The sequence below is a fragment of the Macaca mulatta genome, chromosome 15 (assembly GCF_049350105.2).
Source record: "Macaca mulatta isolate MMU2019108-1 chromosome 15, T2T-MMU8v2.0, whole genome shotgun sequence".
NCBI classification, from domain to species: Eukaryota; Metazoa; Chordata; class Mammalia; order Primates; family Cercopithecidae; genus Macaca; species Macaca mulatta.
In genome coordinates, this window is record NC_133420.1 from 116,489,002 (window position 1) to 116,506,181 (window position 17,180).

At 36.1% G+C, this 17,180-nt stretch overlaps 1 protein-coding gene across 4 annotated transcripts in view; it reads right to left on the bottom strand.

Moving 5' to 3' along the window:
- The window catches only part of AGTPBP1 (ATP/GTP binding carboxypeptidase 1), a 197,877-nt gene that overhangs the window by 21,985 nt on the left and 158,712 nt on the right, over nt 1–17,180 (bottom strand). For all 4 annotated transcript variants that reach the window (XM_077966284.1, XM_077966285.1, XM_077966286.1 and 1 more), the window contains exons 24-25: nt 14,161–14,337; nt 10,597–10,757 (exon numbers count right to left, since the gene is read on the bottom strand). In XM_077966284.1, the coding sequence (XP_077822410.1) occupies nt 10,597–10,757; nt 14,161–14,337 (338 nt within the window). The remainder of the gene's footprint in view (nt 1–10,596; nt 10,758–14,160; nt 14,338–17,180) is intronic.

Here is a 17,180-nt window from a genome sequence, read left to right on the forward strand (position 1 = left end):
AGGAGATGGAGAGAAATGAATGCTCTGAGAAATATCTTAGAAGATAAATCGAAAAGTTCTGGGTGATGGATTGGGTTAAGGGTAAGAGAGAAAGAGGAAAATGCCAAGAATAAGACATGAGCATCTGGGTGGACAGGGATGGCTAAGAATGAACAGGTTTGTTCTGGGAGCAGCAGTCACAAGCTGAGTTCTAGACCAGTTAATTTTGTGTCCAGGTGTACATAAGCAAGTTGGAAGATGGATCCACAGGTCTGGGAGATTGTAACTATTTTGCAGTTGTCAACATACAGGTAGAATGTGAAGTCACAGGAATGAATATCACCCACAGAAAGCAGGTAAGTTGAGATGTGGAGGAGGAGAAAAAGCAAAAGAAGATGAAGGAAAAAATGCTCAAAGGAAAGTTTATGAACACACCACCCCTGTTTCCCGCTCAACAAATAAACCCAAGTGACCTGTGTTAATTAACTATGGCTGTTGTTACCAAAGTAAGTTTTATTAGTGATCACTGATGCAGAGTACGACTAAAGGATGAATATCAACAGCTAAGAGAAGGAGGTAAGGATAAGAAATATGTACAACATCCCCCACATCACATTACCAATAATGTAAATAATGACAAGAATTTGCACTTATTCCTGAGAAGTTTCCAAGAGCAAGAAAAAGAACAGCTGAATGAATAAGCAATTACTATAAAATAAGATATTAAAATAATAAATAGCAGTAACTAAGGAAAAAAGCTTTGCCAACCTGTATTGGGTGGGGGAAAGCAGGCTTAAAAGCAACAAGTATATACCAAAGATCTGATCTGAAATTATAAAGCTGGCTAGTTTCATCTTCATCCCATAGTCAGAACCTCCTCATCCCCCTTATTTACTCTATCTGTATTACATGAAAAACAAAACAATAACAACAACAAATTTACATTTAAGAAGCAGCGTAAACTGAATAGCAGTACGCTAGTAATGTGTCATATCACACCGGAAGTATCCACCTCAAAAAACAACTCCAGATCGCTCTGCAGCCGCCACTCTCCTCAGAGTACCACATTAGCTGGTGCTTACGTCACAGAAGTACCAGGCTACTATAAGCTTCTAAATGTTTTGAATTAATACATTTTTCATATAGGATGGATCATTTATCATTCCCTACTTAAAGACACACACAATTACTATTTCCTCTTCTGTAAAATCTATACTCATTAGCAAAGAACTGAACACTTGCTCCTCTGATGTTTTCTTCAGTCTTAACTTTTCTAAGCTCCAGATAAGTCTTTCCACCTTACCTAGTCTAGAGTAGTCCCCTATTACCTGCAGAGGACAAGATCAAGACCCCTCTGTTCATGCCTGAAACTGTGGACGGTACCAACCCCATATATCTGGTTTTTTCCATCTGATAACTGAGACAGCTACTAAGTGACTAAGGGGTGCAGGGGGTGGGTAGAGTGTGTCTATAGTGTGGCTACGCTGGACAAAAACAATGACTCATGTCCCAGGTGGAATGGAGTGGGATGGCAGGAGACGTCACCACGTTACTGAGAACAACATGCGATTTACAATTTATGAATTGTTTATTTCGGGAATTTTCCATTTAATGTTTTTGGACTGCGTTTGACCACAGGTAAATGAAACCATGGAAAGTGAAACCAAGGATAAGGGGGCCTACTGTATTTTCCATTGCTAACTTTGTTTCCTTCACGTTCAGCTGCTATTTTTTTTTACCAAACCTCATCTACTATTATCTTTCAAGCCCTACTCTAAAACCTAATGACTTGGGAAAAACTCTCTCAGATAAACCCAGACTTCACTCAGTCACTCTTTTTCTCCAAATGTCTATGTAATTTTTAACTGTTATTTCTGTACTCTTTTATAACACCATCATGCCACTTCACAAACATAAACTGTGCTTTCTCCATTATACTACTGGCTCCCCTCAGGACATGAGCTCTCATTTCCCATTTCTCCTACTTTTGCAGAGATTCTAGCTCAACACTGCCCATAATAGGTTTGCAATAAACATCTAAACATAACGACTCATTAATAGGTCGTTGACAATTATGTCAATTATTCATTGACATAATTGGTCAATGAATAGCTACTACATGACAGATACTGAGATTACAAAAATAATTTTTAAAAAGCTCCCTCCCTTTGGATTGTTGGAGCCTAAGCAGGGTGAGGAAGGCATCCGAGAGAGCAGTGAGATAGAAGATTAGTTACACACAGGCAGGTTGATCAAATAAGTAAAAAATATTCAAGATAATGACAGCCAGGTTTCTCACTGTTAAGGAAGGGAATTAGACATTTAAAATTTTAAAACTAGACTTAACCCTTAGGTGTAGAATCAGAATTGAACATATCACTGTGAACTCAGAATTTTCAGGTTATGTCTGTCTTTATTTGAGCACGCATGTATATGCATGTGTGCACATACATATAAATTCATGTATGTAAATACTTAAATATATTCTATAGCTCTGTCCACTGAGAGGACTTCAGAGCAGTAACATCACAAAAGCAATAAATAACAACTAGCACCGAGGCTTACATATAAATACTGTTTTCCACCAAAAGGAATCAGGGAGCATTGAAGAAATGACTGATTCCAACACTGAGATAAATAACATGCAATGACGGCCTGGGAAATCCTGTTCTGCCAAAAAGCAAGGAAATCCTCAAAGACTGATGGGGACATATAAAAAACATACAGAAGTTTGAAGGGGCCAAATCAGGAAAATTTTGAGCATCAAAATAAACAATGACAGCAATAGATTAAAACTCACTGAATTAAAATTATAAATCATAAACTCAATACATACAAATATAAGATGAATAAATTAAAAGTAGGATGATAAAATGGAATACTGACAGTTTCAAAGTACGTGCCCATAAAAATATTTATTAATTATAAAAGAGGAAAAAACTAACTTCATAATGGAGAAGTTTGGCAGATACCATCTTAATTAAATGATCAAAGGGAACATCTTGAGTAATGGAATAAATTAAAACTGCGTTCTATGATAAGATGCAATGAGAAGCGCACAGTATCCGTGATAGTCTCGCCAAAGATGCATAATCTGAATATAATCATGCAACACAGACAAATGCAGATTGAGAACCTTTAATCCTCAAAAGTGTCAGGATACAGAAGTCAAGGAAAAGTCAGAAGTATGTAAAAAATTCATCTGAGATAGACAAAGAGGAATGGTAGCATGGAGGAAAAAGTGACTAGTTTCCTACATCAATAAACAGGAGAAAGAGCTACAGTAAAATCTCAAAAGAAAACTGAATTTGTAATTGGCCATTATTAGTTGTTGTTGTCGTTATTTTATTTTATTTTATTTTTTGAGGCACGGTTTCACTCTGTCACCCAGACTGGAGTGCAGTGGCAGGATCTCAGCTTACTACAACCTCTGCCTCCTGGGTTCAAGCGATTCTCCTGCCTCAGCCTCCTGAGTAGCTAGGACTACAGGCACACACCACCATGCTTGGCTAATTTTCGTATTTTTAGTAGAGATGGGGTTTTGCCATGTTGGCCAAGCTGGTCTGGAACTCCTGACCTGACCTCAAGTGACCCGCCCACCTTGGCCTTGCAAAGTGCTGGGATTACAGGTGTGAGCCACCGTGCCTGGCTTGGTTTGTATTTTTTTATATATGCAATGATAAGGATGAGGAGCTCTTAACCGTTTTTATGCCACAGTTCCCTTAAAGAGTATGGTGAGGCCTCGCCCATGGAGCCTTACTCACTGCTAGCACATCAGTCTGAGATCAAATTCTGAGGCAGCAGCGAGGCTAGGGGAGGGGTGCCCACCATTGCTGAGGCTTCAGTAGGTAAACAAAGCAGCTGGGAAGCTCAAACTGGGTGGAGCCCACCACAGCTCAAGGAGGCCTGCCTGCCTCTGTAGACTTCACTTCTGGGGGCAGGGCATAGCTGAACAAAAGGCAGCAGAAACTTCTGCAGACTTAAGTGTCCCTGTCTGACAGCTTTGAAGAGAGTAGTGGTTCTCCCAGCACCGAGTTTGAGATCTGAGAACCGACAGGCCATCCACACCAAAAACCCATCGATACGTCACCATCATCAAAGACCAAAGGTAAATAAAACCACAAAGATGGGGAGAAACCAGAGCAGAAAAGCTGAAAATTCTAAAAATCAGAGCGCTTCTTCTCCTCCAAAGGAACGCAGCTCCTCACTAGCAATGGAACAAAGCTGGACGGAGAATGACTTTGATGAGTTGAGAGAAGAAGCCTTCAGACAATCGGTAATAACAAACTTCTCCAAGCTGAAGGAGGATGTTCGAACCCATTGCAAAGAAGCTAAAAACCTTGAAAAATGATTAGACGAATGGCTAACTAGAATAACCACTTTAGAGAAGTCTTTAAATGACGTGATGGAGCTGAAAACCATGGCACGAGAACTACGTGATGTATGCAGAAGCTTCAGTAGCCGATTTGATCAAGTGGAAGAAACGGTATCAGTGACCAAAGGTCAAATGAATGAAACGAAGCAAGAAGAGAAGCTTAGAGAAAAAAGAGTAAAAAGAAATGAACAAAGTCTCCAAGAAATATGGGACTATGTGAAAAGACCAAATCTACATCTCATTGGTATACCTGACAATATACACCTGACAGGGAGAATGGAACCAAGTTGGAAAACACTCTTCAGGATATTTTCCAGGAGAACTTCCCCAACCTAGCAAGGCAGGCCAACATTCAAACTCAGGAAATACAGAGAACACCACAAAGATACTCCTTGAGAAGAGCAACTCCAACACACATAACTGTCAGATTCACTAAAGTTGAAATGAAGGAAAAAGTGTTAATGGCAGCCAGAGAGAAAGGTTGGGTTACCCACAAAGGGAAGCCCATCAGACTAACAGTGGATCTCTTGGCAGAAACTTTACAAGCCAGAAGAGACTGGGGACAAATATTCAACATTCTTAAAAGAATTTTCAACCCAGAATTTCATATCCAGCCAAATTAAGCTTCATAAGTGAAGGAGAAATAAAATCCTTTATAGACAAACAAATGCTGAGAGATTTTGTCACCACCAGGCCTGCCTTACAAGAGCTCCTGAAGAAAGCACTAAACATGAAAAGGAACTACTGGGTGCCAGCCACTGCAAAAACATCCCAAATTGTAAAGACCACCGATGCTAGGAAGAAACTGCATCAACTAACGAGCAAAATAACCAGCTAACATCATAAAGACAGATCAAATTCACACATAACAGTATTAACCTTAAATGTAAATGGGCTAAATGCTCCAATTAAAAGACACAGACTGGCAAATTGGATAAAGAGTCAAGACCCATCCGTGTGCTGTATTCAGGAGACCCATCTCATGTGCAGAGACACACAAAGGCTCAAAATAAAGGGATGGAGGAAGATCTACCAAGCAAATGGAAAGCAAAAAAAAAAAAAAAAAAAAAAAAAGGCAGGGGTTGCAATCCTAGTCCCTGATAAAACAGACTTTAAACCAACAAAGATCAGAAGAGACAAAAAAGGCCATTACATAATGGTAAAGGGGTCAATTCAACAAGAAGAACTATCTTAAATATGTATGCACTCAATACAGAAGCACCCAGATTCATAAGGCAAGTCCTTAGAGACCTACAAAGAGACTTAGACTCCCACACAATAATAATGGTAGACTTCAACACCCCATTGTCAACATTAGACAGATCAACGAGACAGAAAGTTAGCAAGGATATCCAGGAATTGAACTCAGCTCTGCACCAAGCAGACCTAATAGACATCTACAGAACTCTCCACCCCAAATCAACAGAATATACATTCTTCTCAGCACCACATCACACTTACTCCAAAATTGACCACATAGTTGGAAGTAAAGCACTCCTCAGCAAATGTACAAGAACAGAAATTAAAACAAACTATCTCTCAGACCACAGTGCAATCAAACTAGAACTCAAGACTAAGAAACTCACTCAAAACTTCTCAACTACGTGGAAACTGAACAAACTGCTCCTGAATGACTACTGGGTACATAACGAAATGAAGGCAGAAATAAAGATGTTCTTTGAAACCAATGAGAACAAAGACACAACATACCAGAATCTCTGGGACACATTTAAAGCAGTGTGTAGAGGGAAATTTATAGCACTAAATGCCCACAAGAGAAAGCAGGAAAGATCTAAAATTGACACCCTAACAACACAATTAAAAGAACTAGAGAAGCAAGAGCAAACACATTCAAAAGCCAGCAGAAAGCAAAAAATAACTAAGATTAGAGCAGAACTGAAGGAGAGAGAGACACAAAAAACCCTTCAAAAAAAATGATGAATCCAGGACCTGATTTTTTGAAAAGATCAACAAAATTGATAGACTGCTAGCAAGACTAATAAAGAAGAAAAGAGAGAAGAATCAAATAGATGCAATAAAAAAATGATAAAGGGGATATCACCACCGATCCCACAGAAACACAAACTACCATCAGAGAATACTATAAACACCTCTACGTAAATAAACTAGAAAATCTAGAAGAAATGGATAAATTATTGGACATATATATCCTCCCAAGATTAAACCAGGAAGAAGGTGAATCCCTGAATAGACCAATAACAGGCTCTGAAATTGAGGCAATGATTAATAGCCTACCAACCAAAAAAAAGTCCAGGACCAGCAGATTCACAGCCTAATTCTACCAGAGGTACAAACAGGAGCTGGTACCATTCCTTCTGAAACTATTCCAATCAATAGAAAAAGAGGGAATCCTCCCTAACTCATTTTATGAGGCCAGCATCATCCTGATACCAAAGCCTGGCAGAGACACAACAAAAAAAATATACCTGAAGAACATCGATGCAAAAATCCTCAATAAAATACTGGCAAACCGAATCCAGCAGCACATCAAAAAGCTTTTCCACCACGATCAAGATGGCTTCATCCCCAGGATGCAAGGCTGGTTCAACATAGGCAAATCAATAAACATAATCCATCATGTAAACAGAACCAAAGACAAAAACCACGTGATTATCCCAAAAGATGCAGAAAAGGCCTTTCACAAAATTCAACAGCCTTCATGCTAAAAACTCTCAATAAATTCGGTATTGGTGGGACATACCTCAAAATCATAAGAGCTACTTATGACAAACTCACAGCTAATATCATACTGAATGGGCAAAAACTGGAAGCATCCCCTTTGAAAACTGGCACAAGACAGGGATGCCCTCTCTCATCGCTCCTATTCAACATAGTGTTGGAAGTTCTGGCCAGGGCAATCAGGCAAGAGAAAGAAATATAGGATATTCAATTACAGAAAAAGGAAGTCAAATTGTCCCTGTTTGCAGATGACATGATTGTATATTTAGAAAACCCCATTGTCTCAGCCCCAAATCTCCTTAAGCTGATAAGCTACTTTAGCAAAGTCTCAGGATACAAAATTAACATGCAAAAATCACAAACATTCCTATTCACCAATTACAGACAAACAGAGAGCCAAATCATGAGTGAACTTCCATTCACAATTGCTTCAAAGAGAATAAAATACTTAGGAATACAACTTACAAGGGATGTGAAGGACCTCTTCAAAGAGAACTACAAACCACTGCTCAATGAAATAAAAGAGGATACAAACAAATGGAAGAACATTCCATGCTCACGGATAGGAAGAATCAATACTGTGAAAATGGCCATACTGCCCAAGGTAATTTATAGATTCAATGCCATCCCCATCAAGCTACCAATGACTTTCTTCACAGAATTGGAAAAAAACTAAAGTTCTTATGGAACCAAAAAAGAGCCCGCACTGCCAAGACAATCCTAAGCCAAAAGAACAAAGCTGGAGGCATCACACTACCTGACTTGAAACTATACTGCAAGGCTACAGTAACCAAAACAGCATGGTACTGGTACCAAAACAGAGATATAGACCAATGGAACAGAATAGAGCCCTCGGAAATAACACCACACATCTACAACCATCTGATCTTTCACAAACCTGACAAAAACATAAAATGAGGAAAGGATTCCCTATTTAATAAATGGTGTTGGGAAAACTGGCTAGCCATATGCAGAAAGCTGAAACTGGATCCCTTCCTTACACCTTGTACAAAAATTAATTCAAGATGGATTAAAGACTTAAATGTTAGACCTAAAACCATAAAAACCCTAGAAGAAAACCTAGGCAATACCATTCAGGACATAGGCATGGGCAAGGACTTCATGACTAAAACACCAAAAGCAATGGCAACAAAAGCCAAAATTGACAAATGAGATCTAATTAAACTAAAGAGCTTCTGCACAGCAAAAGAAACTACCATCAGAGTGAACAGGAAACCTACAGAATGGGAGAAAATTTTTACAATCTATCCATCTGACAAAGGGCTAATATCTAGAATCTACAAAGAACATAAACAAATTTACAAGAAAAAAATCAAACAACCCCATCAAAAAGTGGGCAAAGGATATGAACAGACACTTCTCAAAAGAAGACATTTATGCAGCCAACAGACACATGAAAAAATGCTCATCATCACTGGCCATCAGAGAAATACAAATCAAAACCACAATGAGATACCATCTCACACCAGTTAGAATGGCGATCATTAAAAAGTCAGGAAACAACAGGTGCTGGAGAGGATGTGGAGAAATGGGAATGCTTTTACACTGTTGGTGGGACTGTAAACTAGTTCAACCATTGTGGAAGACAGTGTGGCAATTCCTCAAGGATCTAGAACTAGAAATACCATTTGACCCAGCCATCACATTACTGGGCATATACCCAAAGGACTATAAATCATGTTGCTATAAAGACACATGCACACGTATGGTTATTGCAGCACTGTTCACAATAGCAAAGACTTGGAACCAACCCAAATGTCCATCAGTGATAGACTGGATAAAGAAAATGTAGCACATAGACACCATGGAATACTATGCAGCCATAAAAAAGGATGAGTTCATGTCCTTTGTAGGGACATGGATGAAGCTGGAAACCATCATTCTAAGCAAACTATCACAAGGAAAGAAAACCAAATACTGCATGTTCTCACTCAGGTAGGAATTGAACTTAAGAACACTTGGACACAGGGTGGGGAATGTCACACACCGGGGCCTGTCGTGGGGTCAGGGGAGTGGGGAGGGATAGCATTAGTAGATATACCTAATGTAAATGACGAATTAACAGGTGCAGCACACCAACATGATACATGTATACATATGTAACAAACCTGCACGTTGTGCACATGTACCATAGAACTTCAAGTATAATAATAAAAAGAAATTTAAAAAAAGAGTCTGATGAGGCCTATAAACTCCTTCTCATAATACTTTTAAATATATAAAACAAAATAAATATGATTACAAAGGAAATCAATTATATGGAAATACAATTATCAAAATGTTAAAACATTTGTGATATAGCAGTATATGTGATTTCTTTAAAATATGTGCTTTTCAAAATATATATACTCCCCTTAAAACAATAAGACCAGTGGAGGGTCTAATCATAACCATAGTTGTGAAGTATTAGTAAGTATAAATATATCTAAAGCACCAGTAACATGTCTGTTGACTATGTTAAGAATACATGAATTAAAACTTGAAAGGAGGCTTAAGTATCAGTGAGAACTGACAATCATTATATTCATTTCTATTCTTGTTTAGGAGGTACTTTGAAGGGTAGAGAATGCAGGTGATTATTTGTCTAAATTATCACATTTATGAAGAATTGAGTTCCAAGTAATGTTTGTCACACCTAAAACTACTATACTGACGTAACAGTGCAGAACAATAAATTAACAAATTTGATGACAAGTTAATACCTAACAACAAAAATCATGAAGGTTCTATAAAATGAGACTATTCTTACCCATATACACAAAACTATAAAATGCTAATCTCTGGCATTATGATTAAGAATTATGATATGAAATTATCTGAGCCTGTAACTTATCAAATTTGTATATACTAAATTTTAGGAGAAAAAGACTACCTATTTAGAAGTATATTTGGCAGATGCTGTTAAATTTTCAAAGGAATGCTAAATTAGCTGTTTCTACTATATATAACTAGAAGGATACTGGACAGCCATCTGATATGTGTAGACATCAACAAAATCTTCTGAAATATTCCTGACTCTAAGCCCTCTTTCTCCTTTTTTTTTTTTTTTTTTTTTTGAGATAGAGTCTCCCTCTATTGCCCAGGCTAGAGTGCAGTGGTGAAATCTCAGCTCACTGCAACCTCCACCTCCCAGGTTCAAGTGATTCTCCTGACTCAGCCTCCCAAGTAGTGCTGAGATTACAGGCATGAGCCACTGCACTCAGCTGTCTAAGCCCTCTTAACTTAGATATTAGCTAAGTACAATATTTCTCACATTGTTCATTTTGGGGTTAAAAGTAAACCAGCACAACCACTAAAAATATTTGAAATATATTTTTATTAAAATCTCATCCAAATATCAACATTAAAAGAATCAGCAGTATAATAATTTGGAATGAATATTAGATGTATTAACTTAATTATATTAATTCTAAACATGTTCTCGCCTGTCAAAATTTCCATGCCTTTTCTATGCTAAGTTATTTTAATGACGTCTAATAACATACTACAATATAATAAAAGAATAAACAATTTTGTCCTACCTAGTTACTTTGCAGCTTGATTCAATTAAATCATTTTCAAAGTCAAGCAGGCTGGAAGGCAGATTATACTCCAGTGGAGAGGTCAGTCTTTTCAAACGTAAAAGACCAACACAAAATTTTGCTCCCATCTCTTCCAGTTCTCGGGTACCAATCTGTAAACCCTTGAAATAAAGAATATTATGCATATAATTACAAAGTTTGCTATCTTCTGGATACATCTCAATGAAATTATATAAAAGGAATTTATATTAATGAAATTAAAAGGCTGGTACTTTGTATGGAAGTAGGACTCAATACGTTTAACATCTTAACAATACAAGATTATTCTAAGTCACAAATGAAACTGTCCTAAAAGACAATTTCTAAAACGTCTATTCTCTTTCACTATGATGCAAACTATTTTCACCATCACACTAGGGGGAAAAATACAGTAACACTTTGTGATTAATGTTACTTGTAGAATTCATGTGAGAAATTATATTTTAACAAGAGCTTGTTAGTATTTCTTGTAATCCACTACTTTGTATGCTAATGTTGAAATATTATAGTATTAAAATCAAGGCTCCAATATGTATACTTGAACAGTACTTTATAGATGCTTTTGTATGATAAGAGAAATTGATCAGTAAAAAGCAAATAAAGGTAACTGTCAAAAAAAAAGAATCAAATCTAAGCCAATGAAGTAGTGGTAAAATAAATTCCTATGGTCCATGTCAATTCAGAATGTTCATTTCAAATTTTGCCTACTAAAGCAAAAAGAGTATTTTATCTTAACCTCCCTATCTTTTTTAAAAAATGGTTTCCCAATAAGTAACATAAGGTTTACCAAAAGTTAAATGTTATCACATAAAACCATAAAAATGGCCTGCAAATTAATATACTCATCATTTTTTTTCAGATATAAACAAATCCCTAAAAAAGGCAAAATTCTTGCACTTATAAAAGTTGTAGCTGTAGATGACAGCTGATATCAATTAGAGAGAAAGTATTTTAAAACAGCTTTTCAGTGACCAGACTAAGTGAGTTCCTATGGCACACAGTAACTGAAGAAAATGAACTGTAACAACTGTTACTTACTCTACAGGAAGCACATGACTTTACAGTAATTTTTTAACTTTTCAACTCTTTGGTTTAAATAGTTTGGCCAACTCCCAAATATTCTAGGAAATAAGACCTAACTGACTTCATTAGAACATTCATTTGACCTTTTGATTTGTAACTTTTAGAAAGGTTATACGTGTTTCTGAATTAGTTCATAGACAATAAAAATAAAGAATACTTACATCCTAAAACTCAGTAAGATAAAAATATTGTTGAGGGTGAAAAAGACTGTTACCTAAAATATTATGAGACTCACATACTTATCAGCTAACAAGTTTAAGAGATGTTAAGTGTGTGTGGAGAGGTTGGGAATGTATGGGAGCTCTGTGTACTTTCCACTCAATTTTGCTGTGAACCTAAAATTGCTCTAAAAAATAAAGTCTATTAACTTTTTTAAAAGTATATGTTATGATCAAAATCTTGCATTTTAGACATTAAAGGAAAGCCCTGGCTTAGTAAGACACTTCTCTCAGTGAGAGTTTTAAATCAATGTATACATTATTTACTAAACAATATCAAAGAAAAATGAGTATTTATTAGGTATCCATTTTGTTTGTAAAAGTTTATATATTTATACATTAAAAACAAAAATGACTTGAAAAAATGATTTCACATTTTACATTTCAAAATATATCTTAGCTTTCTAAAAATCTGTGTTTTTAAAATGACCAAATTTATCAAAATAGAAATCAAAAAACATTTTTAAATTCAATGAAAGTCTATCAGTAGAATCCAAATAGAGTGACAAAGCACTACTATTGTATACTATGGATGATTTCAGGGGTATCCAAGTCAGGTGTCCTGACAGCTTCTTTCTCCACTGCCCAGAAGCTTGTTTCAGAGACAGTGATGCTTTAAGTCACCTTCTGAGCCCAACTGCATAAGTCAACTCTTTAAGAATTAACAGTGTTTCCATAAATCATATAGCCCAAGGTTTTTCCCTAGAAATCACCTATATTCTTATAAAAAGTGATTCTCAAGTTTCTTCCCCATCCCACACACTTATTGAGTGAGACCCTTAACAACAGTTGTCCACTGAAGCAATGATCAGGTGCAGGGGCTGCAAGCTGGAGTGGTACTAAAGCTACATTTTCTCTCTCACCACCATCATGCCCTTGGTAAAACTACACTGACTAGAAGTCACTGTTTTTACAATATTCAGGGAGATCTCATATTACACTTTGGAAGATCACATTGTGATCAACCTAAAATTCAGGGAAGAGTCACTGAACAGAAAGAACTGGAATTTCAGTAAGTTCTACTTTACTACTACTCTTCTTATTTAAGTTCTACTTTACTACAACTATACTTATTTAAGTTCTACTTTACTTAAACATCCCTTGCAAAATCAATGTAATTTTCTTCCAGTTTGTTACAGACTGAAAAAGTCATTATTTAAGCTCTCCTAAAATATTTCACATCAACCATAATATGTTTACATTTTAAATGCTAACCAGTTAGATGTTTCTTTTCAAACACGAAGTTATAACCACCTTTATGTTGAGGTATATAAAAATCATTCTCAGATTCAGTACCCTCTTTCCCCATAACAAAAGAAATGAACAAAATGGAATGAGTGGAATAATTAGCATGACACCTGAAAATCTTTCTGTGCCAAGGCGAGACACAGAAATGCCCAGTTTTGCTCATTGCTTATCTAAAGTCCAACTCATTGCACATTAAGTCTTCAATTTCTAAAATTAATAAATCCAAAATCACCTAACATTTTACTAGTATTTAATTTCAAAAGTACAGTTTAAATTCTAATTATCTCCAGTAAAAGCCTATAGTACCACGAATGAGTAGTCTTAATGAAGAAAAACGTTTACTAATGGGATATGTATTTAAAAGTCACACATAAGGCCAGATGTGGTATCTCATGCCTGTAATCCTGGCACTTTGAGAGGCCAAGGTAGGAGGAGTGCTTGAGGCCAGGAGTTTGAGACCGGTTTGGGCAATATGGTGAGACCTGTCTCTATTTTTATTTTTCAAAATATAAACAAACAAACACATAAACAATAGCTACACATACAAAAACCTAAATATAACAAACCTGCTGCTTTTTAAATAAATATGATGTGTTTATTTTAAATGCATAAAAATATACTTACACCCAATCAATTAAAACAATAGAAAATTTTTAACGTACCACTTACACAGATTAATATAAATTACTAATGAGTAAATGTGTACTCTAATATGCTTGCTTAAAAATTATGAATATAAACAGACTCAACCAAGAATTTAAGGATCCAAGCAAGCTATTTAGTTCAGAGAAGTAAATGAACCAACAAAACAAAAAATTAAAACCTATTCTTAAGACTGTATATGATTCCATTATTACAAATTACATGTAACTCAATAAAACAAACATCATTTAATATATACTTAAAAATCACAAGACATATATGAAAGGAAAGTCTTCAAATATCTTTCGTGGTTAGAAAACCTAAGATGTTTTACCTTGTATTTTCCCTGATCACAGCCACATAAAGTACTCTCCATGGTATAACTTCTTTGTACTCCTATTTCCCTCCAAACTACAACACGTGCTGTGGATTCTTTAGATTTTTCTACTACGAAGCTACAGCTGCTCATGCAAAATGCTGGGGCAATATGGCTCAGTATCTTAGGCAATGTCTGTTAAAAACAAGAATGATGATGATAAAATAAACCAAGAGGTAGTTTTTAATTTTAAATGTTTTTATTTTTAAGAAGTTTTTGATGAAAACACAGTAATCAGAGCAAAGCCATGTGGATGTTCTATTATATATCCCTTGCCATTCAAACAGCAAAACAATCCTCTTAACTAATTTCAAATTTTCTACTTTTCTAAACAAATACAGTATCCAGTTAGAAAACAATGGAAGAATCACATTCACAGTATAACCAGTAAGCAAAATAAAATTATTTGAGAAAACCATGTCTAAAAATATGAAAAAAATGTTTAAAATGTGAAATTTAGTCATAAAAGACTAATTGAGATGTTTAACACTGTAAATGCCAATCATCCCTAACTTAATTAATAAAGCTAAGACAATCACAATCAAAACTACTGCCGAAGTTTTCTGCAACTGAAATTATTCTCAATTTCATCTGAAAGCATAAATATAGAAGTATACCCTGAGAAACTGTAGGGTCGGGGGGAAGGCTGTAACTAGAGAAATAATCCAACATATCAAACTAGCTTACAGACCTAAACTAAGTTAAATTGTGATACTGACACAGGAACAGATGCATCTCTAGAAAGAAAGAGAGTTCAGAATTAGAACCAAATGTATTAAAATTATTAGTAGAGAAAAGATGGATTATTCATTAAATACTGGCACTACTGGATAGCCATTAAGAAAAACAATCTAAAGTCACTCTTCATTAAATTAAGTTCTAGGTGGATTGAGAATATAAACTTAATAAATATTTTTAAATGAAACTAGAAATAGTAAACATGGAACTGTACTTTTAAAACTTCAGAATGGGTCAGGCGTGGTGGCTCACGCCTGTAATCTCAGCACTTTGGGAGTCCAAGGCAAGTGGATCATGAGGTCAGGAGTTCAAGACCAGCTTGGCCAACGTAGTGAAACTCTGTCTTTACTAAAAATACAAAAAATTAGCCAGGCGTGGCGGCAGGCACCTGTAATCTCAGTTACTTGGGCGGCTGAGGCAAGAGAATCGCTCAAACCCGGGAGGCAAAGGTTGCGGTGAGCTGAGATCACACCATTGCACTCCAGTCCAGGCAAAGTGCAAGACTCCATCTCAAAAACAAACAAAAAAATGCTTAGAATGAAAAAAATCTTTCTAAGCCTCAAAACTCCAAAAAACAATTTATGAAATTAACAAATATGATACAATTTTAAATTACTACACATCATAAACAAAAAATTTAAAAATATACTTGTAATATATAAAAAGGTTTTTTGTTTTTGCTGTTTTTGTTTTTTTGTTTGTTTTTTTGAGATACAGTTTCACTCTTGTTGCCCATGCTGGAGTGCAATGGCGCAATCTCGGCTCACTACATCCTCTGCCTCCCAGGTTCAAGCAATTCTCCTGCCTCAGCCTCCCAAGTAGCTAGAATTACAGGCATGCGCCACCACACCCGGCTAATTTTGCATTTTTAGTAGAGACGGGGTTTCTCCATGTTGGTCAGGCTGGTCTCGAACTTCCGACCTCAGGTGATCTGCCCGTCTCGGCCTCCCAAAGTGCTGAGATCACAGGCGTGAGCCACCACTCCTGGCCTATAGAGTTCTTATTTAAAAAACAATAACAATTACATGACCTGAACAAAAGTAAGCAGAAAATATAAGAAAAGACTATTTTAAAAGACACAGATGATAATTGGCCAAAACATAGGAAAACTCAACCTTATTTATAATTATAGGTATGCTAGTTAACAATCAGGTATTATTTTCACCTGACAAAGATGATAGTACAATGTAATAAGGGTGTGGAAAAACAGTACTATCGTTCATGGTATTTGGTAGTATCAATTTGTACATTCTTTATGGAGGACAATTTAGCAATACTTATTAAATGACTATCAACAGAGACCACTAAGTAAATAAATTTGGGTACAGTTTACAAAAGTAACAAAAATGCACAATGGAAATCTTATCTGACTGTTTAAAAGACTGAGACAGATTCAGACATGATGATCTGGAAAGATGACCAATAAATACTATCATGGGAAAAAGTTACTAGGTAGTGTTTAAAATACATAAAAAGACAAAAACTGCATACGCTACTTGCATATCTATATGGATGTGCTCAGTGGCAAGTCTCACAATATACATGGTAAAACTGCCTAGTGTTAAGAGAGTGACTAGGAAAAGATAACTTTCACTCACTTCTTTATATAAATCTGGAGTGTTTCCCCATTTTTTATATAATTCTAATCATTTTATTTATTTAGGAGAGGGGAAGAAGAGAGAGGGCACCCAAAAAGAAAATGTGCTTTGAAGTTCTGCTAAGAGCTGCAGTAGGTTACCGAAAATGTTTTTTGGAAAATAACCTAGGGCGCTGGTTTAGGCATAACTGTAGGAAGAGAGGCACTGTGACAGAATGGAAAGCACACAGGACTTAAAGCAACACAGCTCATTTCAGTCCTAGGCACACCATATTTTGGCCAAGGCCTCAAGCATGTCAACTGACTCAGATGTCTTAGTGGACTTATTTGTGTAGAAGGAATGATGATCCCTACCTACATCACAGAGCATTGTGAGGCTGGCACAGAAAATTCATATGAAAGCTATAAGCACAACACTAAAAGCTGTAAGCACAATACCAATACGGTAATATAATTGTTACATGTTGGTCTATAGGTATAATTAATTCATCCATCCATTCAACAAATATTTACTTAATGCCTACTAAGAATCAGGGATACTCAGTCAACCAAATAAACAAAAGTCCTAATTTACATTATTGTTAGTCATCTCATTCAGGAATGATGATCTACTATCCATAATATTTAGCAATATTAAAACATC